General features: G+C 30.6%; 4 protein-coding genes across 4 annotated transcripts; 1 reads left to right on the top strand and 3 right to left on the bottom strand.

The window, feature by feature from the left end:
* The first annotated feature begins 642 nt into the window (after nucleotides 1–642).
* Nucleotides 643–8593, top strand: LOC103858634. Its single transcript, XM_033283264.1, has 6 exons — nucleotides 643–2204; nucleotides 2487–2601; nucleotides 2672–2796; nucleotides 2895–2976; nucleotides 3053–3178; nucleotides 3258–8593. The coding sequence occupies exons 2-6, from the start codon at nucleotides 2501–2503 to the stop codon at nucleotides 3286–3288; spliced, it is 465 nt and encodes a 154-aa protein (XP_033139155.1). The 5' UTR covers nucleotides 643–2204; nucleotides 2487–2500; the 3' UTR covers nucleotides 3289–8593.
* A 1400-nt stretch (nucleotides 8594–9993) lies between these two features.
* Nucleotides 9994–14269, bottom strand: LOC103858618 (dof zinc finger protein DOF4.4). Its single transcript, XM_033276837.1, has one exon. The coding sequence runs from the start codon at nucleotides 14224–14226 to the stop codon at nucleotides 13555–13557; it is 672 nt and encodes a 223-aa protein (XP_033132728.1). The 5' UTR covers nucleotides 14227–14269; the 3' UTR covers nucleotides 9994–13554.
* A 2536-nt stretch (nucleotides 14270–16805) lies between these two features.
* LOC103858601 (dof zinc finger protein DOF4.4) lies at nucleotides 16806–18690 on the bottom strand. Its single transcript, XM_009135991.3, has one exon. The coding sequence runs from the start codon at nucleotides 17614–17616 to the stop codon at nucleotides 16864–16866; it is 753 nt and encodes a 250-aa protein (XP_009134239.1). The 5' UTR covers nucleotides 17617–18690; the 3' UTR covers nucleotides 16806–16863.
* A 2177-nt stretch (nucleotides 18691–20867) lies between these two features.
* Nucleotides 20868–26456, bottom strand: LOC103858586 (dof zinc finger protein DOF4.4). Its single transcript, XM_033276832.1, has one exon. The coding sequence runs from the start codon at nucleotides 23950–23952 to the stop codon at nucleotides 23227–23229; it is 726 nt and encodes a 241-aa protein (XP_033132723.1). The 5' UTR covers nucleotides 23953–26456; the 3' UTR covers nucleotides 20868–23226.
* Nucleotides 26457–26790: the final 334 nt, after the last annotated feature.

Here is a 26790-nt window from a genome sequence, read left to right as displayed (position 1 = left end):
TGTTAAACCAGATCATCAATGGTACAATTTTTTTCTCTAATCTGGTTATAGTTATGTTTTTTTGTTAAATGAAACATATAAATCAAACAAGAAGTTCAATTTACTCGGTTTATTATGATATGGATTTCGGTTTATTCTTCTTCTTTTTTACAAATAAAAGTGATCATGTTAAAGTCAAAAAAAATTAGGGAGATTATTATATATGGGACATCTACTTGAGAATTTTTTGGTGCTGGGTCTGGTTTGGAGGTTTAGTGAATTGTGTCCGGTTTAGCAGAAGATGCGAATTATAGATGTGGGAATAATCAATATTTATATGCAGTCTGACAATTAAACAATATTGCTGCAAGAACATATTAATTTAACAGTTATAGTTTGGATCAGACATTTTAGTACTTTAATATTTTATTTGATGTAAGAGACATAAGAAATTGAAACATATTAAATCTATACTATACTAAAAGGGCTTAATAAACCCTTCTTAGCCTGTCCACGTCGACAATTATATTCATCCAATCATGTTCTATTAATTGTCCACGTCAGATACGGATTATTGTGGTTGTGGGCTTCAATTTTTAGTTCGGTCTGTTTAATATTTTAGCCTGTCAAACATAAACTCATCATTTAGGCATGTTGAACATAATCGCCAAACCCTACTTCTCATCTTCCATTCCTCATCTCGCCAAAACCGTTTCGTAGATCAGACGAACCACCTCTCCACTATCTTCTCTAATCAAACCTTCGTGTAATCATAGCTCATTCAAAGGTTCCCTTTCGTCTTCCCCTCTATCAATCTCTCTATAAAACACTTTTCTCATATTTTGCTCCGATTAAAATCGATAATATCCTCTCAAGAATCTACGGCATTGGAATCCACCGGCAAATCTCCAGTATCCAGCGATCGGAAGCCAAAACGGAAGATCCTTTCCTCCTCCGCGATTTCGAAGACACCTAACGGGAAGTCCGTTGCAGCTTCCGAGATTGCAATCAAACCAAACGGCAAAACCGCTGTTTCCTCTGCCATTCCGAGATCGCAATCTTCCTCCGCGCACGGTGACGATGTGATGTTCTTCAGAGATGTCACAATGCGCCCACATCAAGAGGAGTTACGGTTTCGTCTGATATATTTTTGGGAGGCTCGAAACCCAAACACAAAGACACTCAGTGGCGTGGAGATGCTCCTCATTGACGAGCAGGTCCGTCTTCTATTGATCGGTTGATATAGTAACATTTACGTAATGATAAGAGAGCTATGAAATATATGAATTATATTGCAATCCATCTCGGCATGATGTACTTCTATAGAGTGATTTCTATTTATCATACTCCTACATAAAAATAACAGTACTTTCTTTTATATTTCAACCTCATATGAATACTTGGATGCTTGATCTTATTAACTTTGGTTTGATTTATCTAAAGTATAATGCCAACTGAGTTGTTTAGTGACATATAGTTTCTATTAATCCATTCTTTCTCAGGTTTTTTGGATCATTGAAAAGAACTTGGGAATTCCATGGAAATTCTGTTCACTTATTTCGCTGACGAACCTTTGGCAACTGATTTGGTAAATTCCTGAAGTTTGTTCGTTCCTGGAGTGAACGTATATCTTCAAGCCACAATAGAAGCTACAGCTCGCAAGCAGTTTTTTTTACAGAGAGCTTTCTGTTTGTAGATAGCACAGGTTCATCGATCTCTCTGTTTTGTAGATAAGCACGTTCTCATCGTCCTACTCTAGCTAATGGCCAGGATGTGGTTTTTTTATCTGATCTTAGTTTCGTTTTAAGCCTTTCATATGATGGTCTGAGCAACTGATTCCATTCGAAATTTTATTACTTTTTATTAAATCAACGAATGCATCAAGTTGTTCCATCTCATGATAATGGTTGTCATAGTAACACTTTTAATCTTCTATTTTATTTGGTTGTCAGGAAACGGTTATTCAAGGTTTTATCTTAGCAGGACGGTTGAGACGTATATGCCTCACTTGAAAGCAGGTTCTGTTTATTTACTGAACAAGTTTTACGGGTCCAGAAGCAAAGATCAGTCCAGTGTCGCTGATCATAGTGTCACCATTTCGTTAGCTTTGAACTTTGTCCTCTCGGTTCTTTAGGACAGTCCGGTTCCTTTTCAGGAAGACTGGTTCAGGTTCCGTAGCCACGAGGAGTTTGAAGCTAATTGTGACCTCAAGGTTGACCTTTATGGTAAGTCCTCTATCTAATTGTCGTTCGCAAATAGGAGTCAATTGAGCTACAGTTGGGGTTTACTCTTAAATCTTGAGGTTAAGTCTTCAGTCTGTGAACAACTGCTGAATTTATTTAGTCATGAATCTGTGGGTTAAGTTTTAGTATAGTATACATACGTTTTGATGTTATTATTATTGTATAACTTGGATATTCACCGAACTTAACCTATATAGACATACATTTGTTATTTTTAAAGAGTATAAGTTCGATATTTACCAAACTCAACTCTTACTATTTCAGATTATCTTGGACACATGAAGTTGGTCAATGGGCAGCCTCTGACGGACTGTCCCATCCTTAACGGAGTTGATATAGCAAAGAAGCGGCATCTGAGGGTTCATGTGCAGACACGTGGGTAAGTTTGCCCATTAATATCGACATTTTGTATGTGTGTTTATCTTAACATTTGAGTTTAAATATTATAGCGGACCATTGATGAAACTATACATATGGGACAAAGCTGCAGCAGATTTCTGCCTGAAGTACAAGTCATATGGGAGGACTCCAAGTGCTATTTTAGTCACCACATTGAATCCCAAACAGATTGGAGGTTAGCATATCCAGCTTTAATTTTATCATTTTGTGATATATAGAGTTTGTTATCGTTTTCTGAATCTGATTACTGATACATTCATGTGTAAACATCAGGAACCCTTGCTCTGACTACTATGTCATCTTCACGGGTTTTTATGGACACTGATGTCCAACCAACAAGAGATTATCTTAGCTGGTATGTATTTATGTTTTGAGATATATTTTCTTCCAACTCCAGTACTGACATGATTAAGGCTTTCTCATTTTTTCAGGTTGGACTCCAACTCGGATATTGCTTGGAAGATTAATGCAGAGATTGTGACTAAGCCTGTGGCAGTCACTATAGCTGAACTATTCTCCTACATCAAACATGAGAATGCAAACATGAGAATGCGAAGGTACAAGAGTTGCCTTTTTTTTACTAATTTATTATGATATTCATGGGTACTTCTGATAATTTTTAATATATTGTTGTAGATTGCTTGGTTTGAGTGCACAGCAACTATAAATCATGTTTTCAGTGGCTCAGCTTGGTATTATATTTCCTATGGTGTGTGCCATACAATTTCCTAAAAAATACACAATAAATTGTGAGTTTTAACCATTTTGAATTCATTGGAAAACAATGAATACATAAAATAAATTTAGACCACCAACACGTAAAAATTGGAGGATGAAATTTTTGAAGTCTCAAATTTTATGTACATCCAAATGATATGAACAACAAAGCCGTGCATGCAGGTATTTTTTTGTTTATTCAGTTCTAAAATAAAATAAAAATGTTTTAACTTTGGTCAAAAAAATGTTTAACAAAAAAAGAATCAAATATTCTGGAAAAATATACATAATGCAAGGAATAGACTTGTGAAATCGAACGCAGAAAAATAAAATTTTGGATACGTTTCCTTCTGTGAAACACGTAAACACAATAAAATAAAAAGTATAAACAAATATAATGACCTTTCCATCTTAAAACTGTTCCCACTAACTTCAGACAATTAGAGGCCATAAAAAACCGGAAAAGTTAGTAAAGCATTAATTAAAAACTAGATTTTGATCTGTGCTTTCCAAGGGTAAAATTTTTTTATGATTAAAAATTTATATAATTAATTTTTGTCTTCATTTAAAGTATGTTTTGGTACAAAATCAGAATTCCAAAATTTGTGGTGATGATTGTTTTGCATTAGTTTTTAGTTTCAATTTTGTTTTTAGATTTGGCTTTAGATTTTGATTTTTGGTTTTTAGTTTTTAAGTTTCTATTTTTATTTTCGAATTTTGCTTTTGGGTTTTAGTTTTTAGATCTGCTGAGTTAGTTTGAACTGATATTACCAACAAGCAAATCTCAAATAATCGAACATATAATTTAAAACTGAAAAAATGACAATTTTTTTAAAAAAAAATTGCAATAGTTTATTTTGTAAATAAAAAAAAATAACCCAAGTTTTCAGGTTTTGGTTTTTAGTTTTTAGATTTGGTTTTTGGTTTTGCTTTACGTTTAAGTTATTTTTTAAATCAGTAAATTATTTAAGAAAAAACAATAAATTATTTAAAGTTAACTTTGAAAATTATCAAAACAGAGTGACTGTTACTTAAAATAAAAAATACATTAACATATTTTAGAGTACATGATTTAAATAAGTGATTAATAATGGATAATTTTGTTTTGTTAAAAATATTAAACACCTTTGGGCCTGAAAATAGTAATTGATTTTTTGATTCATTAAGGTGGAATGTTTATTCAATTTGTTTTTGAATTTTCTCCTTAATACTAAGCCCAAAAATCAAACCATATAATTTGTCCTAAAAACAAAAGTAAGCCTAAGACTTATCCCATAGATAACCACCATTTTTTAATTTAATTTACACATACTAATCATGTTGGTTTAATTTAATTAATGTGGTTCAATCAACTATATGGTGTCTATTATTTGTAAAACTCTAGAAATAGTCCTAATTTAAATGACAACCAGTAGATAAAAAGAATGACTCTATTTTAATAGAGTAAATATATAAAAGTCAAGAAAAAAAAACTAACACAACAAAATGAAGAAACAAGCTAAAATATTGTTTTAAACTAACACAGCAATGGAGAGCTATTTTCTCTATTATTGTTTTAATCTGTTTAATATTCAATAAAATCTTTTATAAGTAAAAATAAACTAAAATAATATAGTACATAATATCCGCATATGAATTAAAAAACACTATTTTCAAGTAAAATAAAATATAGAATATGATTTTTTTTTAAGGATTCAACAAATAAATTTGAGACAAAAAAACTCTTGAAATCAACTAATTAAGAAAAAAATGAATAAATACAACAATATAAAAGCAAACAAAATGTACATAATACAAACCGCGCGTACCAATAACACTCGATTTTAATGAGAATGTAAAAATCAATAAACCAATAACACGAAACTTGAAAAGTATAATAATCATTACAAACCCATTTCTCACTAACATCCCCTAAGTTTATTTATTAATTCAGTGGCTTTAATGTGTACATAAGTGTTAATTTTAAGGGTGTTTTTATATATGTACTTCGGTTCAGTTTTATTAAGATCGATTTACGGATTATTAAACTTACCAACACATTGTATTAGCCTTAGCCACTAACATAAGATATCTAAACAAATTTGGTTACTTGAGAAATAACTCAATTATGTTGGAAAATTGTATATGCAGCCATGAGACATATTGTGGCTTTAGCTCAAATTGGTAGAATAATATTCTGCGCTTAATTTTATGGTATACTATTCTTTCTCAAAGTTCATTTCTCTGAAGTGTAATTGTTCAAACTAGGTATGTGGAGGATGTGTAGTAATTTTAGCAACTGGCCAAAAGAAAAAAAGCATACATGACACTCCTTCCTTAATAATTTAAAATGCAGTGCAAACTGGATATAAGAAACATAAAATATGTGGTTTTACCTAGCTTAATATATGGTACACAGAGAAGTTCAACTCCCCCCCCCCCACCCCAAAATATATAGATATAATAAGAGTAAAGTTTAATTTGACAACCCAATAAAAATCATTAAAAACTTTAAAGATAGAATAAGAGTAAAGTTTTAATATATGAGTTTAAGCAGAAAATGCCTATAAAACTTAGAGGGTGATCATCATGAAAACCTAACTAGGAGCAACATTTCGGCGATCTCGAATTATCTATGTATTATGAACTCAGTTTAATTATTCGATCAAAGTAATTAAACACAATTCATTATAGTTTTAAAAAGAGCAGAATCTTCATGTAACATTTAAACAACTAAAGTCACTGCATGTCCTCCCTCTCTTATACTTTATGTTAGGTGCTAAAGACTTATAAAAATTCATAATGTTTTCAAAAATTTAGTGTCCATACACCATAATCTACTGTTAGATTTAAAACCAATTATCCGCGCGTAGCGCGGAAAACGATCTAGTTTTATTAAGAAAAACAAAACGGGTATATTCGGCTAAGGATTTATAGACCATGCTTCTCCAAACGGTAAGAAACCATAAACACACGGTTGTTAATGATTTTGTCGTTGTTCTTGTTCATGTGATCAGTGCCCCCCAAGATCCTCTGCTTCCATTGGTGCTAGCATTATGATTCATGTTCATAATGTTGTTAAAGCTCTGGTTCCACTTGTTCTGATCATCTAGTTTGCGGCAACCGTTATGAGAAGAGCCCAGAACAACAGATCCACCAATATATTGGTTAGTCAAAGGATTACCAATAAAAACATTGGATCCAACGTCGTAATTATCTTGTTGAAACGATCCATTATGGAAATTTGAGCGATCTATTGGTGGAAAGTTCCGAAATGGAAACACCATATCGCCATGAATTTAAGGCAAAGAACCATATTGGTTCCCAACAGCAATACCAGAAAGAGAAGAACCACCATAAGAGCCAACAAACTCATTGGGTTTTTTGAACATGTGAGAAAGGTTGGTGATGATTAACTTGTTGGATCTCAACAAAAGGTTGGTCTCTTTGTGTACGCTTGATTTTACGGCCACTTCCACCAATCGGTACGTTCCTTACCGCTCGCCCATCAGCAAGACCGGATCTGAGAATTTGGAGGTTTGAAACATTTTTTAAGAACTCTAAAAATTTTGGGGGCCGGAATCAATGTTTAAGAGCTTAAACCTATGCAAAAAACTTCTAAAAATTTTGGGGACCGAGGCCAATGTTTCATTCGGTTGTCCCCAGATCCGGCCATGCCCATCAGTCCAGTATCGGCGACAGTTCTTGCATTTGTACCGCGGTTGAGATACGCTGTAGTTGTTGTAGTAACAGAACTTGGTGTTCTTTGAGTTACACCTTGGACACACTCGCAGCGGAAGCTTCTCTTCATTCAGTTGAGTGTGTCCTTTCACGGAAACATTCAAGTTCTCCATTTCTCTAACAGCTACCAATTGGTTTTCTTGTTGTTGTTGTTGTAATTTTGTTGGTGTTGTGAGGCCGTGAGGGTGTCTTATATAGGTTCTTGGTAGCTGGAAATTGAAGAAGAGTTAAGTTTGGATTGTAGAAGGGTAAGACTATGGGCCAAACATGTCAAAGATTGTGCACTAATAAAATCAGAATATCTATCTATACACCATAACCCTTAGGCTAAGCATAGTAAAAAAAAAGCAAGTCTCTTCAACTATTGGGTGTATATGAAAAGAAAGAAGATATGATAAAATGAGTTAACTCATATAGAAAACAAAAATAAGGAAAATTTTAGTTTAATATGCTAATTTAAAATAAACATAAATTATAGGTGTTTATTATGAAAGAGAATATGAACGCACATGTGCGCGGTTTTTAAGTTTTCTCTATATAGATTTTGTTTTAAATTTTTTTCTATAATTGAAAATTATACAAATTGTGACTAATGACCAGACTAAATATAAAACCATACCAGTAATTAGAAAGTAGATGTTCAACCATAATAGAAATATATTATTTCTTGGAGACTTATAGTGGTTAATTTTGAGAAAGGAAGAACACATATGTATTTGATTTGAGAATTAGAATGTATATGGTTGTGGTTGAGGATATACACTTGAGATATACTTCTAAGCCTATAAGCACTAGTGGTATTGTACATAACCAGGCCCGACTCAAAAGATATATGGGCCGAGTGCATAATCAAAAAATTTAGTGTCTTTTCTTGCACAAATAAAATTAGAAGGTTCGAACCTTTCAGATAATATAATTAGAAGGTACGAATCTTAAGCAAATCATATAAAGAAACGGGTTCACACAAAAATATCGACCCGATCAATACAAAATATATCTCTAGAGTACATACAAGATCTTAGTTCTCGAAGACAGAAAAAGATCTTCGAACGTCAACGTGAAAACTCTTAGAAGTAGATCCAGAACTGGAAACCGAAGTAGAGGAAGAAGAATAAGCATGATGATGAGATGATGCCATCTTATTAGACATCATCGTCATCATCATCCCACCAGTGAAACAATCATCTTTATACTCTTCTTCTTTGATTGTGTCTAGCTTCTGCTTCGCTGCTCTATGCCTCCTCATCACCGTTACGAATTGAGGCGGAGCCACTTCTGATACAAACCTTGCTAGACGTGAAGTAGCCATTTCTTGTGATGTCAAATAAGTATTTAACAAGAACGGTGTGTAAAGAAATTAAAGGAATGATTGAGGTCTCTTGGTTTAATTATGGAACGCTGGAGATATGAAGCTCATATATATATGTAGATGATGGTGTGTATTGCCTACGTCCAAGGGCATCTGTTTTGACGTTTTGTACCGTCAATATAGCTTTTGTTATTAAATGCATGGACACGTGTACTATACGTCTTAATTGATTTTGTCACGAGTAATTTTAGGGTCTGAATGTGATGCAGAGAAAAAGCAGAACAAAAGCGGGAGAAAATGTTATGCAGTCAAATCTGCAATTAGTAACCATTCACTATTTTAAAGGCAGGACAAGAAAAAATAATAAAATAATTATTAACTGTATGCAGAACATTTTAATACAAGTTCTGCATGTACAAGGGAAAAACAAGCGGTGGTGATGCAGGTGACCAATCTCTGTTTTGACTTTTTTTTTTAATTAGTTAAATATTTATTTTGTCTACTATTAATTAACTACTTATTGTGTTTTTTCAAACTAAAGATTCTTAAATATGGTTTAATAGTTTATCTTTGGGCAATTGTCAATAATAGCACCTTTTGAAGTTTATATCTCAAAAATAGCACTAGAAGGAGAAAGTCACAAAAATGACATTCATTAAAGGGTAAAATATCCCTAATACCCTTGGTTTAAAATTAAATAAACAAACAAAAATAAATAAAAATAAATAAAAATAAAAATAAAAAAATAAAAAAAAAAATTTTATAGTTTCAGATTATATGTTTTCAGATTCGAAAATTTTATAATTTTTTTTTGAAATTTTTTTTTTCGAAATTTTTTTTATTTTTTTTCAAATTTTCTTTTTATAATTTAAAAATACTTTTTGAAACTGTTTTTTAAAAATTTTATTTTTTATTTTAGTATTTATTTTTTATAAAATTTTAAACCCTAATTCCAAAACCCCACCCCTTAACTCTAAACCCTAAGGTTTAGATTAATTAACCCAAGGGGTATAAGTGTATATTTACCTCTTTAATGAAACCTATTTTTGTGACTTTGAGTCTTGAATGCTACTTCGGGAACAAAAACTTGGTTTAGTGCTATCCTAGTCTTTTTTTCTTTATCTTTTCACTTTGTAAAGATATATTATATACTATAATATTTTCATATACAATAATTTATATTCTCATTACATATTCATAGTTTTTACATAATAACTATTTATGCTGTTATTTTTTGTATAATAGAAAAGTATATAACTTCACTAATTAATCATATATAGTGTTTTGAAAAATATAAAACATATATCTTATAATTATTTTTATTTTTATTTTTGATGATTAATAAATAAATGAATTAATAGTTGTGTATAAAAACTAAATCAGTAAATGAATTCATGCATGTTATTGATAATTCATATATTGATTACATATATTGGAAAACTTGTAACAACTAAAACTAAAACTATAAATTTAATGAATGCATGCACAATGAAAAATATCAAACATATTTTTTGCTATTACATATTATTTTTGTTTGTTAAAGATAACTTTTTTTAGTATTTTTACATATACTAAGAAAACACATTAAATCAATAAAATAAATCAGACTATAGTAAATAATATATATTTATTTGGTATATTTATAATTTTCTTATAATTTAGTTTCAGTATGTTATACATGATTTTATTACTTATATATAGTAAGTTGTATTTTGTTTAGATATTTTTTGCTCCTACATATTATTCAGATCATTTTTTCAGATATTTTTTAGATTTTTCACTTGTTTGGGACAGTTTATGACACTTTCGGTTCGGATATGTTTTATAACACCCTACAAAACTTATTCATGTATTTTTTTTTACATTTTGGACTTGATACAAGTCATTTTTTCGGTTCGGGTTTGGAACGAAATTCAGGTTAAGGATTTTATGTCCAGCTCTAATTAACGTCTTTGGATCATAGTTAGATTTTAATTTAGATTATAAAAATAATTAAAGAGAAATGGAATACTCTTTGTCATTTTAATGAATTTTATCTAACTTTTAAGTTTCAATATATTTATTAGAATCATAATACTTTTTTTTGTTTTTGGTTATTTTTTTTTTTAATTGTGTTCACATTTTATATAATGTTTAAATTTTATTTATATTTATTAAATTAATAAAAATAATAATTCATAAGAATTTGTATTTTTGTTTTAGATATTTAATTTACAAATTATTTTTAACATTTGGTTAAATACACTAATTCGATAAATTAGCTTAACGAGTTAAATATGTATTTGTTCTGCATGATCTGCTTGATCTGCGTTTATTCTGCTTGATCTGCATTTGTTCTGCTTGATCTGCGTTTTGGGTTTGATCTGCGTTTTCTTGATCTGCATGCCATTCTAAGCCTTAGTTTACTTTTTTTAAAGAGTAATTTTTAGTTTACGTTCCAAAATTTTAAAAAGCATTAAAATTAATACTCCTGGATTTCTCTATAACCTCCTCTTGAAGAAATCGTTCATAAGGTGTGATTAACTGCTTACTCACGAATTACATGCAATAAAACAATGAGATAACAAGTAAGAAAATTGTATCTGCAACTCCGTCCTGTCACCGGTTATTGCTTCAGCCTAGCCTTTTGATTCATTCTCTAGTTTTTAGAGGTGATGCGTGTGAGATGGTTGGACCTTCAGGTGGTCTCTGCAGGTTCATTTCCCTCTCCGTGACGGCACGTTTGGTCTCCGGCTATCCCAGTGCCTTGTGGGTCTTCGATCTTCTCGGCAAGCTGGAGTCCATCAATGGCTTGCAGGTGCTCGTCTCAGCGTGTTTTTAGCCAGCCACATCTCAGCCCGTTTTACGGCTTCTTTTGGCCGAAGCGTCTCTGTTTCGGTTCTAGGAAGCCTTCAGGTTATCTCTTCACTCCCCCTATCTATAGATCAAGTTCAAGTCTCGGGTTAGTGTGTCGAATACGACCTCTCCGTATCCCTGTACTGGTCAGGGTCTGGTAAGAGAGACGGACTTGTTGAGGATGGCGGTTCCCCTTAACTAGTTGGTCTGTTTCGATTTCCATTTCTTGATAGTCGGTTAGAGAAAGAGAGTGTCGTGTGGATTGAGCAGCTGTGTGTCGGCGCTGGTTTGAGAGAAAGTATCTTTGCAGTGGTCGTCTAAATTTCGATTTGGTCGGCGTCGTTGGCCGCGGACATCTGGTGATGATGGGAACCGGTAACGGATCCCCGAACCTTAGGTTTTTTCCCTCCCGCTGTTTTTATGCTTTTCTCTCCTTGTGTAATAGTGATAAGCCTAATCTATTTGTGAGATTCACTGTTTATTCGACGATTAGCCGGAGGTCTTGTTCCGGTTCCCGTTTATCGGGTTGATATTTTAATCTAATATATATAAAAAAAAAAAAAAAAAGTAAGAAAATTGTAACTAAGAGAGAAAATAGTGATGCGTTTGCCAACTTCTCAATACTATATATAGGGATAGATAATGAAGTTAAGAAAAATAGAAAATATTAACAAAAGTCAATAAATAAATATAGTAAAGAGATACTATGCACGTGTCAAATTAACTGTGGAAGACCTGTCATATCTGTCTTTGTCGGAATCGATGACTGACAAAAGAAGGCTTTTCCGCGTCTGAAACTTGTGGTAAACTGTAAGTGGTCGTATCCACGTGTCGGTCAGCAAAATCTGGGAGTTTTCTATGTCCTTGTTATAGTTTTAGATTTTGTTAAATACTCCATCCGTTTCTCAATATAAGTCGTTTTAGAGAAACTTTTTTGTTCCAAGTTATATGTTGTTTTCGGTTTTCTATGTAACATTTATTAATAATTAATGTTATCTGACCAATGATAATATATCTTCTATTTTTCTGTTGGTTGAATTATGGTTATGTAAATAATTAATGATGTTTTTGTTTCGAAAATATAAGAAATTAATGATTTTCTTAATCTATGTGCGTAGCTTTAAAACGACTTATATTAAAAAACGGAGGGAGTATCATTTAAGATTGTTTTTCATATTTTGTCAACATTAAGATTTTTTTCATATTATTCATAAAAGTTTTTTTTTTAAGTATCATATAAAGTGGTCTTTGGCTCTAGGAAATCTGAGAGAACAGTTTGGTCTATATATGTTATTTTTATCTATTTCTGTTACATTTATTTGGCAAAAATTATGTTATATTTATAGTTAATCAACGATATACTCATGGACAAAAAAAATTGTACTCTTAGTTACATTTAAAAAAATTATCCATACACATTTTTAACAACTATTATAAATTGGAGATATGATATTCACTAGCTTTAGACACATGTGTTGTTTCAGGCTACGCGTGAGTTATATTGTACTGAATAATATTATTACAAAAATATTTTTCAATTATTTTATTGTATAACCTCATTGATTCGTTTCATCAATTTAAGAAAACATTCAATTTACTTGGACTTACTTATTGACTTTTGTAGTCTTCTTGATGTATATGTAAAATTTATTTGTAAATTGACTTATTTCAGATATTAACCATGCTTTGAATTATTGTTTTTATCATTATAGTCATATAGAATATTGATTTTTAAATGATAACATAAATTCAATATCTACGAAGTCATAAGAAAAAGAAGAAAAACTGGAATTAAATTATATCTGCCAAAAAGGTCTTTCATAGTTACAAGAGTATCCAAATTTCTTAAAAAGTAACGAAGTGGCATGAATGACCTTCACTTATATTATATCGAAATTACATGAGTTCATTATATTGGACTGCTAGAGATATATAAGGCCATAAGATTAAGATTGTGAAGCCTGTAAAACCCACAAAAATTATGCATGTTAGCTAACGATCCTGAAAAAAAGTTTACGATCGGGTCAACATGTCAGTTATAAGTTTTTTGTTTTGTTTTTGACTAAAACGCATTCGCATATGATATCAAGACTTACGAGACAGATTCCAAAATAACGAAATGATCACGACTAGATAATTATATAAAAAGATCAGACAAACATCTTCTTATGTCTGGATCTTTTTGGACACAAATATGAAACTTTCATAACTAAGAAAAAACCCAACACAAAATATAAAAACTGAAACATTATTAGCTTAAGAATAAGAAAAACGGGAATAACGGTTGATACTGAAGGTCCAGATGATAGGAAGGTCCTAAACACGCACTTGTTTCTGCTTCCGTTCATGTCATCAGTGCTTGGAGATATGTCCCTTGCCTCCACTCGTACTAGCATTGTGGTTCATGTTGGTAGTGTTGTTGAAGCTCTGGTTCCACATGTTTGGATCCTCTTGATTAGAGCTCACAACAACAGATCCACCAGTTAATTGTTTTACCAAAGGGTTATCAATCAAATCACTGGATCCAGCGTCGTAATAACCTTGTTGGAATGATACATCAGAGATGTGTAAGGCATCCATTGGTGGAAAACTACCAAATGGAGGCACATTTGTTACCATATCACCATGAAACTCAAGCAAAGAACCGGAATGGTTCCCACCAACAACAGCAGCAGCAGAAGAAGAAGAACCAACAAACTCGTTGGTTTCTTGATCATTTAAGAAAGGTTGGTGATGATTAACCTGTTGGTTCTCAACAGAAATCATCTGAGAAAAAGAAGGCTGGTCTAACCTGTTACGTTTGATTTTACGGCCAGTTCCACCAATCGGTACGTTCCTTAATGTCCCACCATGAGTCCAGTATCTACGACAGTTCTTGCATTTATAGCGCGGTTGAGACGCACTATAGTTGTTGTAGTAACAGAACTTGGTGTTGTCTGAGTTACACCTTGGACACACTCGCGCTGGAGGCTTCTCTTCATTCGCTTGGTTGTCTTCTTGAACAAAAAGACCAGAGTAATCCATATCTCTCTAAATACAAGTCTTAAATTATATGATAATGTTTGTTGTTGGTATGATTTTTTTGGTGTTGTGGGGCTGTCTACTTAAATAGGCTATTAGGGCGTGAAAAATGAAGACGATATACGTTTCGGGTTTAGAAGAGTGTGATTATGAGAACAACGTGTCAAAAGTTGTGTAGTAATAAAATCAGAAGATCTGTACACACCATAATCCTTAGGGTGCCTAGTTAAAAACCAAGACTCTCGTACTCTTAACTCTTGTCCTTATATGATTAATGGAGAATCAAGAAGATGTGGCTAAACGAGAGTCGTATTCACATAAACAAAATCTGGAGACATTGAGTGAATAGTGACAATTTAAAACAGAACTATTACCATAAACTGCAAGTATCAACTACGAGTAGTATGTGTAAACTGTAAACATATATATATATATATATATATATATATATGATTTATTGTATTTAACATGTATAAAACTGGTGAGGATATAACGGATTAGATAATAACACCAATTAAATCAATTAATATAAGCCATTTAACAAAAAAAAATCAATTAATATATTTTCTGAAATTTCAAAAAAACTACCTGGATAAACAACTCTACTAGAGATTAATTCAGTAATGATTTGTTGAGAAAATAATGTCTATTAGAGTGTTCTTTATGTATAGGTTTCAACCTCGACCAGTTTTAATGTAATTATAAATCTAAAACTTTTGTAAAAGCTACGAATTAACAAACAATGTTAGCCTGGTCCGGTATGGAATGACTTATAATCATGGAATCAACTCTATTACCGGTCTCATGTTTGAATTCGGTTAGAAATTAAGTTATTACTGGTGCCGTTTTCTTAATTAATTCGTTAAATCTTTAATACCGTTCTTTTGGAAGGATTAGTTAGACTTCGACGTAGATAGTCTTGATTAAAAAATTCTGCTAAATTACAAAACAAAAAAAAATCAAATGTGTTAACTATAGTCGCATTAAAAATATATTATCGTTATATAAATAAATAAATATATATATATATATATGTATATATATTACTTTTAAAAACTGGTGAAAATATATTTTTGATTATTTAACAGCAACATCTAACATATATTAAACCACAAAATAAAATTATTTAACTAAATTATATTTGAAAAGTGGCAAACTCTTAGATTAATAAAATTTAATAGATATTTAATACATATAAGAAATTTATCATGTGTTACATACATCTAAGTTTTGTTTTGTAAGTATTAGATAAAATATATGAATAGATAAACTATTTGAAAAATAAAAAAATTTGTAAGATAAAAAATATGCAATATGCAATATGCAATATACAATTTCAACTAAAGAAAATATATCAAAAGGTAGTTAATAAAAAAAATTAATAGAAACTTTTATAATATAGAAATTAACAAAAATATAAAAAATTATTTTTCAAAAATAAATTATTTAATTAAAAATCAATAACTGCTCTAATCCTAACAAAATGAAAAAGGATTTTTCTATATATTTAAAATTGTATAAGAAGAATTGTTTTTCAAGCAAAATATCTACATGTATTGCTTTATGGAATATATTACAAAATTTAGTATATAATATCTAAAGTAAATTTAAATTTGAAATTTTAAAAAGCTAAGTAAACAAAAATAATGAATACAAAAAAATACAAAAGAGAACAAAAAACATTTATATGTAATAGATACTGAAATAAATACTGATAATGAGAAAGTTCGTACAGATTGCGAAAATAAGTTTTCTTAAATAGCGAGAGATATGTTACAAGATTCCAATACTTAATAGTTACTACAGGTACAAAAAGCGGTATCAATTGTAAAGACATTAGTTGACAATACTTATCAAAGTATCAATGCCAAGAAGACATGAAATGAAACTCGACTATAAGAGTAAAGTTTGTACGGTTGACCACACCAAAGAACAACGTTTATATATCGAGTAACCTATTTTAAAACATCTCCAAAAATCACTTTATAACTTAAAAACTTGAAGTAAAAGGGGAGAACAGAAACTCAAAACTCTATTTTTTATAAATTGTAGATGAATAAAAGAAAGACAGAGCACTACAGTACCATACCATTTGAAAGAGTTGGCGCCACAACATAGCCGTTAGTGTTAACATATTAAGTAAAAAAGATTTACAAATTAGGAGCTCAATAGTGAAACTCTAAACGGTCACAAAATCATTTATCCCCGAAGCACACTGCTTAATTGAATTTTAAGACCATCGGACAACAAATCTTCAGAAGTCTTCTCAAGAAATTAAGAGTGAATAGAGAAATACAAGCTTAATATTTTAGACATAACCATAGATTTACCTTATATGTATATTAATGCTTCTCACATTATGTGATTAGGCGTAATTTAAAAACATAGAATATACTAAAACAGAGCAATAAAACACTTGAAAACACGTAGATGATTAACTATTTATTTTATTAAAAAACCAGACATATAACTTAGGTCTGATCTTAAGTAAACAAAGATGCAAACTTTTAGAACTATATAAGATTGAAATAAAAGACCCAACAGAACTAATAAAACAAGAAGACCCAACAGAAAACATAAACGAAAAACTGAACCATTATTAGCTTAATAAAAAGAGATAACGGGTAAAACGGTTATGATTCAAGGACCATACTTCTCCAAATGATAGGAGGAACTAAACACACACTTGTTCCTGTCTTTGTTGTTGTTGTTGGTCATGTGATCAATGCCTGGATATCCTCTGCTTCCACTAGTGCTGGCATTATGATTCATGTTCATGCTGTTGTTGAAGCTCTGGTTTCGCTTGTTTGGATTCTCTTGGTTCACGCGATAACTGTTATAGTTATCAACATGTCCACCGATTGATTGGTTCATCAAAGGATTACCAACCATATCATTGAATCCAACACCGTAATAACCTTGGTTAAACGATCCATCAAAGAGATCAAAGCGATCCATTGGTGGAATAGTTTGAATTGGAAACACCATATCACCATGAATTTCAGGCAAAGAACTGAAATGGTTCCCAACAGCAACAGAAGAAGAAGAACCACAAAATGGTTCAAGAAACTCGTTGGTTTCTCGAACATGTGAGAAAGGTTGGTGATGATTAACCTGTTGGATAACAGAAGTCACCTGAGAAACAGATGGCTGATCTATACTTGTACGCTTGATTTTACGGGCCCTTCCACCAATTGGTATGTCCCTTAAAGCTCCACCATGGGTCCAGAATCGGCGACAGTTCCTGCAGTTGTAGCGAGGTTGAGACACACTGTAGTTGTTGTAGTAACAGAACTTGGTGTTGTCTGAGCTACACCTTGGACACACTCGTGGTGGAGGCTTCTCTTCATTCACTTGATGGTCTCCCTTAACGATAACACTCAACTTATCCATTTCCCTCAAAAGCTCTACTAGGTTTAGTTGTTGTGATCTTTGGTGTTGTGAAGGGGGTTCTTATATAGATTCTGGGGGAGTGGAAACTGAAGAAGAGATACATTTTGTTTTTAAAAGACTGAGATTATGAGCAAAACGTGTCAGAGGTTGTGTGTTAATAAAATCTGAAGATCTCTTCACACAATAAACCTTAAGCTAAGAATAGTCAAAAACCAACGCTCTCTAGCTCTTAATTCTTGGATGTATATGAAAATTAGAGAATCATAGTGTTATCAAATGAGTTGTCATATAAACAGAAAAATATCTATGAGGCATTGAGAGTATAATGGTAGTTAAAGCCAAAGCAATCGTAACTTGTAGGTGTTTATTGCGAAAGAGAATATGTGCGAGCGTGCAAGTTCACGCGCGGTCTCATTGGCGAGGAAGATAATTTTTTCAATAGGAAAATCTTCACAAGATTTGTCATCTTTAAATAGATAAAACGTTGAAATGCCTTTGTTGAAAATAATACTCGGTATGAAGAAAAAAAAGTAGTAAAACATTAATATGAAATCCCTATTTTTCGAAATCGACAAAATACTTAGATAATTTACTTTCTAGGGATTTATTAGTGGATTTATTAAGAGATCAGACTTAATTTAACAGTGTAGTTGTGAGTTATTAAGAGGGGAAATACAATGTGTGTGAGTATGTGGTGGTTCATTCGTGTTTTTACTGGCTCATCATAAGACTTTGTTGATGTAAAGATATGTTTAGGAGTTTCATGTATAAAAATGGACACCTCTTGTGAGAATAGACTGCAAAGCCAAACACCACGAGGCAAGAAGGTATGTTTGTGAGAAATGGATACAATGGTGAGAACTGAAAGGCCTAGGTAGCGAGCAATAATGAGTATCCTGAAAGCAAGAGTCTCATAACAAAAAGGGTTTCTATATCGAGTAATCTAATTGTCAAGACAAACTTGCTAAACACGTTATAAAGTAACCTCTCCAAAACCACAAATCACCTCCATATATCACTCTTTGAGGGGTGTAACAAATGTTCCTCTCTTTTTAATTCTGAACAACTACAAATGTTCCTCTAATCTCAAAAATATTGGGGGGGGGGGGGGGGGGGGATTTCAAATCTTAAAGAGTGTTGTAAAATGCGGGAAAAACAGATACTCAAAGTTTATTATATTAAGTTCGTTCGCGCCAAAATATAATGGTTATTATGTTATTTAAATTAAAGTAATGGGATGGTTTGCTAACCAATAAAGGCTAAAATGAGGTGTCACAAATTAGAAACGGTGAATAAGTCAAAAAAAGAAATTAACCGAAGTGCCGAATCCAACATCATAAGTGAATTTATGACCTTCGAAAAACAAATAGGTCAGTCGAAATTGCAATTGTTATAGAAACTAACGAATACTCTAGACATAACTGCCGTAAGAAAAAGTTTATAGACCGAACCATATAATAAATTTATCTTACTTTTAAAATGCATCTACACATAAATGAGATGAAGCGTAGCTCAGAAACAGAGAATACGTTTTTCTTCCTGCCTTTTGATTAGATCTTCCATGCCTGTATATGGCTGTATCGATATCTAGCAGGAATATGAGTAACCTAGCATACCAAACAACGCTTGTCCAATTGTCCTTGAAGCACTAAGGCTCAGCTTCTTGCGGCTTAATGTTATGAACTCCAAATCCGTAACTTTCTCTATTCACAACGTAATCGAAAATCACCAGACAATCTATCGATTAGCCCCACTTAATCGAAGCTCGGCGATCACCAAATCGCCAGTAAAGAACTCCAATTCGAATACTCAGTTCAAAGTATGGAAAAGCATATGCTTTTCAAAGTATGGAAAAGCATTTTGCTCAACTAATAACTATTAATAAATTAATGACTCAGGTTAAACTTAATTAAAACTTGACAAATAAGCAAAATTACCTAAAATCATGGAAAAAATGACAAATAAGCTAAATAACTTCATAAATAATAATATAGATTGAATAAAATTTTCTAAAAGAAAACGTAAAAATAAATATGCGTTTTTCACTGAAAAATACAAAAATATCGTTAAATAGAATAATAAGTTTCAGTGGATTATTTCTGGAATTAACTTCTTCATATTATTTAATTATTTGATAACAATATTTAAAATTTTTAACAAAAAATGATAAATTTTTAAATATAAAATGATAAATAGTTATGTTAAATAACACATACAAAAATAAGCTAAATAATTATACTAAGAAGTCAAATATTTTAAATAAATTAATTTATTTTCACAACTTTAGTAATTAGTTTAATCTCCTATATATTAAAAAAAAAAAGAATTCGTCATTAATGCGTTCACACTATATTCGCCACGTGTCAGTCTCACATTGATTTCAATTTGAGTATGCTTACGTGTTGACCTCATAATCATTTAACAATTAATGCATTCACATACTAAATTTTTTAACTCCACTGCAGATAATTTAATATGTTCATACTAATTTTTGTTTATCATGTCATTTAGTTACTGTACTTTTAACCTTTATAATAGTGAGCTGAAATTCTCTTCGTAGAACTATTGAATAATATCATTTTGAAAGAAAAAATTACAAAATCATTAAGATTTTTCATCAACTAAAATGTTGGAATGAAAATGTTTTAGAAATCGAAAGCTTTGTATCATGCCGAACTTAGCCATGGTTCAGGCTTATGCACACGAGGGTAATAAATAATTGTGATTGGTTATGAATTTAGGAAACTCAGGTAAAAACACACACACACAAAATCAGATCTTTAGTTTAGCCACATATTACTTTTCTTTACGAAATTTTCATATCAGACAAAGAATTAGAAACATGATCAGATTGCTAAAAAATAATCATAAATCAGTAAAACTTTAAAGAAAAAAAATCGTGAATCGATTGAAAAATAGAATTAAGGTGCAGAGTGAAGAGATCACATTATTTTCCACGCAACTCTAACACTTTTCCCTCGATTTTATCGTGTTTTATTATATGTACCAAGAATTTTTTATAAGAAAATATACGTTATTGGTTATAGAAAACATCAATTTTGCAACATGACCAACAATATTGACACGAAGCCCATCCATTTTTATTGGTATTTTTAAAGTATGGTCCAATAATTATGTACTAGGATAAGACATGCGCCTTGCGCATGGCAAATTTATATGAAAATTATTTAAGAAATATCGAATGGAAAAATAAAATTTATATTCTTGATTGAATAAATATTTGTGGCCCATAAATAATTTTTTTAATTTTTTTGTTAATTATATAATTTGTTTACTTATGAGCTGATCCTATTTAAAAATAATTTTAGGTCAAAAAATCATTTATCGCATAAGAACCTAACGTTTATGCCGAAGAATCTGAGGCCTACTATTTGGTTACAATGAAAATATGAGAGCTCAATTTTATATCATGATTTAATAATTTAAAAGTTAATTATGGTAATGAGAAGTACACGTTCACGTGCCAGTTCTAAATATCTTCAATATTTCTTTTCATTTTTGTGTCGCTTTTTTCATTTTGTTTATTACTTGATATAAATATTTATTTTTAAGTTTATTCTCATTTCGTTATTTTGTTTTGGCCTGATATTTTAAAAATGTTAAAGATTTAAAATTATTAAAGATATACATACTTTGGTTAAGACCCGCGCCTTGACCAGAATAAATAATTTCTATTTATTACATATTTTATGTTTTTCTTCATGTTTTAAAATAATAAAATAATAATTATATATTAAGTAACTAATAAATCAGTTACTATTATGTAATAAATTGACATGCACATATAAATTAAACGATCGCAATCACTTTAGTGTAAATAAATCAAAGCAATCAATATTATTTATCGTATATGATATATAATTAAATTTAAATGATATTAACATAGATATACAATATACTTTTAATATGGATATTTATTAAATGAGGTTTCTACTCATATGATTTTATGATTATTTGCATATTTGTGTAACAAAATTTTACACCAACGATTTTGTTTTTTATGTGGAATGCTTAGTGGTTTCAATAATTTATAATTATTTAAAAAACAATGAAGATTTCAAAAATTAAAATATTAACTTTTCAATATATATTCAACGTAGATATTAAAATATAAGTATGTATTTTCATATGATGTATATAGTTTAATTTAAATGATATGAAATATATATATATATATATTAACATAACACCTATTAAAATAAAATTATTTATTCATATGATTTTATAATCATTGTATCTTATTATAGAAAAAAATTTAAACCTTGATAACAAAAGTTTATGGGACACTTTTAACAGTTTTAGTAATTTATACTCGTTTTGAAAAATTCAAAAGACAACATATACAAAAAAAATCTAAATTTTTATTATATGATCAATGTAATTATGTAATTTATTTTAATAATAAATAATTAAACAAAAATGATAGAAAGTATACAAATTGTTAGCAAATCTTTATTATTTAAAATCAATTATTGTTATATATATCTTAATCACATTTGGTAATTCCATAGGTTTTATGTAAGGAAATAATTCAATTTGATAAATGAATGGTCCATAATGGATATATTATATAATATAATAGTTCCTATCAATTTAATTTTAGACTAACAAAATTTTCAATTGATTCTCAAGCCGCCTTGTAAGAAAAATTAGCATTCTAATTACGTGACAACTCAGCATGACACTTTTTTAATTAATACAAACTAAAAGTTATAACTTTTTAAATGTTTCTCTATTAATATATAGGAGATGTTAAATAAGCCTAGAATATTTGTTTATATTTATTTTATTCTTTCTTTATTATGTAGAAGAAAGAAAGTCTAGGTAAAATATATGGATCCGAATAACCAAACTAGATTTGAAAGTAATACTAAACAAAAAATAAAACTGATTAGTTAGTCAGATGAATCTAAAAGTTTAATATCCAGATAACCAGACTTGAATGTGATCCAAATTAAAATATTTTGGATATCAAAAGTATCTAAATCACTATATACTTAAATATGTTAATTATTTTAAATTCTATATCTATTAGATATTCAGAAAATAAAAATATCTAAAAATCATCAATATAGCCACAAGTAAATATAAAAAATTACAGAAAATGTTCAAAATACTGAAAATATTTATTTATTCTCCATCCAAATATTTAAATTGAACTAATTATTATGTTAATTTAAATATTTAATCTTACATAAATCAAATTTAAGTATATTTGAATTTCTTTTAGAGACATCTTTTCTTCAGTGATTGTAACATAACTTGTATATCAGGCGTTTTCAGAAAAACAGAGCAATCCATAAAAAAATTGAAAACACATAGATATTTCTTTTACTAATAAGTTATGAAACCCACAACGAACTGGTGATGATTAATTATATATATTATAGAAAAGACCAGACAGGTAACTTATGTCTTAATATTTAAGGAAACAAAGATGCATAGTTTTAGAACTTAAATCAAAAAGACCCAACAGAGCTGAAAAACAAGAAGACCGAACACAAACCATAAACGAAAAACTAAAACATTATTAGCATAATATAAAGAGAAAACGGGTAAAACGGTTATGATTCAAGGACCATGCTTCTCCTAATGATAGGAGGATCTAAACACAGACTTGTTGTTGTTGTTGTTGTTGTTGTTGTTGATCATGTGATCAATGCGTGGATATCCTCTTCTTTCACTAGTGCCGACATTATGGTTCATGATCATGGTGTTGGTGAAGCTCTGGTTTCGCATGTTTGGATTCTCTTGGTTCACGCGGTAACTGTTATAGTTATCAACATGTCCACCAATTGATTGGTTCATCAAATGATTACCAACAAAATTATTGAGTCCAGCACCGTAATAACCTTGGTGAAACAATCCATCAAAGAGATCCATCGGTGGAATACTTCGAGTTGGAAGCATCATATCACCATGAGTTTCAGGCAACGAACTGAAATGGTTCCCAACAACAGCAGAGGAAGAAGAACCACCAAATGGTTCAAGAAACTGGGTTGTTTCTTGAACATGTGAGAAAGGTTGGTGATGATTAACCTGCTGGATCTCATCAGGAACCACCTGAGAAACAGATGGCTGATCTATATGCTTGATTTTGCGGGCTCTTCCACCAATTGGTACGTCCCTTAAAGCTCCACCATGAGTCCAGAATCGGCGACAGTTCCTGCAGTTGTAGCGAGGTTGAGTCACTCTATAGTTGTTGTAGAAACAGAACTTGGTGTTGTCTGAGCTACACCTTGGACACACTCGCGGAGGAGGCTTCTCTTCATTCACTTGACGGTTTCCCCTAACGACCACATTCGAGTTATCCATTTCTCTCAAGAGCTCTTCTTAGTTTTGGTGTTGTTGTTGTTATGCTCTTTGGTGTTGTGGAGTGGTTCTTATATATATTCTTGGGGCGTGGAAACTGAAGAAGAGATGCATCTTGTTATTAAAAGACTGAGATTATGAGCAAAACGTGTCAGAGGTTGTGTACTAATAGAATCTGAAGATTTCTTCACACAATAAACCTTAGACTAATATTAGTCAAAAACCAAGGCTCTCTTATTCTTAACTCTTGGATGTATATAAAAATTTGAGAGTTAAGATATGAATAAATGAGTTAAGATAACCATAAAAAAGATCTAGGGGGCATTGAGAGTATAATGCCAATTAATGGCAAAGCAATTGTAATTTGTAAGTGTTTATTATGAAAGAGAGTATTTGCGAGCGTGTAAGCTCACGCGCAGTCTCATTGGTGCGGAAGGTAATTTTTTCTATATGAACATCTTCACAAGATTTTACATCTTTAAATAGATTAAAATGATGAAATGCTTTAGTTAAAATTAATATCTAATATGAGGAAAAAATAGTCAAATATTAATATGAAATCCTTATTTTTCGAAATCGACAAAACACTTAGATAATTTACTTTACTAGAAAATTATTAGTGATTTATTAAGAGATCAGACTTAATTATACATGTTGTTACTGGCACATCATAAGAAAATTTATTGATATAAATATATGTTTAGGAGTTTTTTCTATATAAAGTGGATACATCTTGTGAGAATAAACGGCAATGCCAAATACCAGATACCAAAAGGAATGTGCGTAAGAAACTAAATTATAGTATGTGTTTAGAGTTGACCATATTATAATGGATACAGATGATGAGAACTGAAAGGTCTAAATAGCAAGCAAATGAGTATCAAGAAAGCAAGAGACTCACTCATAACAAAAGGTTTTTGTATCAAGTCATCTATTTTTCAAGACCGGCTAACTAAACACGATATCAAGTAACCTATCTTCAAAAACACAAAGCACCTCTATGTATCATCCTTTTGAGGGATATATCTCTATATATAGTCATGGATGGTAAATCTCAGTTTTGAAATAAGCGGGAAAAAGAGATACTCCAAAGTCTATTAAAAAATGTTCAAAAAATGTAGTATTATTATTTTAAATGGTTCGCGCCACAATACAATGGTTATGACTTTTATTCAAAGCAAATGAGTATCAAGAAAGCAAGAGACTCACTCATAACAAAAGGTTTTTGTATCAAGTCATCTATTTTTCAAGACCGGCTAACTAAACACGATATCAAGTAACCTATCTTCAAAAACACAAAGCACCTCTATGTATCATCCTTTTGAGGGATATATCTCTATATATAGTCATGGATGGTAAATCTCAGTTTTGAAATAAGCGGGAAAAGAGATACTCCAAAATCTATTAAAAAATGTTCAAAAAATGTAGTATTATTATTTTAAATGGTTCGCGCCACAATACAATGGTTATGACTTTTATTCAAAGCAAATGAGTATCAAGAAAGCAAGAGACTCACTCATAACAAAAGGTTTTTGTATCAAGTCATCTATTTTTCAAGACCGGCTAACTAAACACGATATCAAGTAACCTATCTTCAAAAACACAAAGCACCTCTATGTATCATCCTTTTGAGGGATATATCTCTATATATAGTCATGGATGGTAAATCTCAGTTTTGAAATAAGCGGGAAAAAGAGATACTCCAAAGTCTATTAAAAAATGTTCAAAAAATGTAGTATTATTATAAATGGTTCGCGCCACAATACAATGGTTATGACTTTTATTCAAATCAAATTAAGATGGTTTGCAGTAAAAAAATAGAAACGGTTAACAAGCTTGGGTGAAAAGCCAAAAAAAGAATGTCACCGAAGTACTGAACACCCACAGCAAAATGAATTTTATGACCATCGAACAACAAATAGTAATAACACCGAACGTAGTAGACTAGTGGTTTATGCACATGCATAGATGGTGTTGTGCTCTTAATTCAAAACTAGAGATTGACCCGCGCACCCGCGCGGGTATTGGTTTGTACATTTTTATACATCGATATTTATTTTTCATAATTATTGTTATATATTTTTAGATGTATCATAATATAACTAATGATATTCAAAAGACATGGACTGAATCAGGTAATATGGCTATTTTGTTACAAATATCCGAATCCGTTTTAGATAACATTGGTTACTTAGATATTTTTAGGTTTCTATACATCAGAACTGAATTCATCCAGATCTAGAATGACTCAACTCAAAATCCACACATAAATTTATAATATTTAAACGGGACCTTGTTTCAGAACCAAAAAAAATGATACCCGGAGGAACAACATGTACATAAACGGATAGATAATGTTCATTTATAACTGATTTTATAAACTAATTAAAAAATCTATTTTTATGTGTTTGGCTAAAATAAGTGAAATAGAAAGAGTTTTTTGTCAAGTAAAATAATTATATGAAGTGAAATTAAGTGGCAATAAATTTAACGCATTTTTATTATTTTGATTTAATAAATAATATTTTATCTACAAAAACATATCTTTGAATTATGTTTTTGGCTACGTAATTTTCTACCGATTGAAACTCAAATAAAAATGTTTTAGTAAAACAAACTAAACCAAACGTTTAATCATATGCAAAACCTAGTTATTTAACATTTTTTATTTTATAATTGGCACAAAGTTAATATTGATTAACTAATAAATTAAAATATGCACTATTATTTTGATAATATAATTAATGATGTGAATTATTGTCAAAGTAATATAATTAATGAAATTGTTAAACTAAATGAAATATGGAAATACAATTAATAGATACTGCGATTCATATATCC

This window comes from Brassica rapa, chromosome A01 (assembly GCF_000309985.2).
Source record: "Brassica rapa cultivar Chiifu-401-42 chromosome A01, CAAS_Brap_v3.01, whole genome shotgun sequence".
NCBI classification, from domain to species: Eukaryota; Viridiplantae; Streptophyta; class Magnoliopsida; order Brassicales; family Brassicaceae; genus Brassica; species Brassica rapa.
The sequence above is the reverse complement of the archived record's forward strand: the minus strand, read 5'-3'. Positions and strand labels throughout refer to the sequence as shown.

Coding starts and splice junctions, on each gene's coding strand:
- LOC103858586 (XM_033276832.1), bottom strand. CDS start 23,952: ATGGATAACTCGAATGTGGTCGTTAGGGGAAACCGTCAAGTGAATGAA.
- LOC103858634 (XM_033283264.1), top strand. CDS start 2,501: ATGAAGTTGGTCAATGGGCAGCCTCTGACGGACTGTCCCATCCTTAAC. Junction 2,797..2,894: donor GAATCCCAAACAGATTGGAG/GTTAGCATATCC, acceptor TGTAAACATCAG/GAACCCTTGCTCTGACTACT. Junction 3,179..3,257: donor GCAAACATGAGAATGCGAAG/GTACAAGAGTTG, acceptor ATATTGTTGTAG/ATTGCTTGGTTTGAGTGCAC.
- LOC103858618 (XM_033276837.1), bottom strand. CDS start 14,226: ATGGATTACTCTGGTCTTTTTGTTCAAGAAGACAACCAAGCGAATGAA.
- LOC103858601 (XM_009135991.3), bottom strand. CDS start 17,616: ATGGATAAGTTGAGTGTTATCGTTAAGGGAGACCATCAAGTGAATGAA.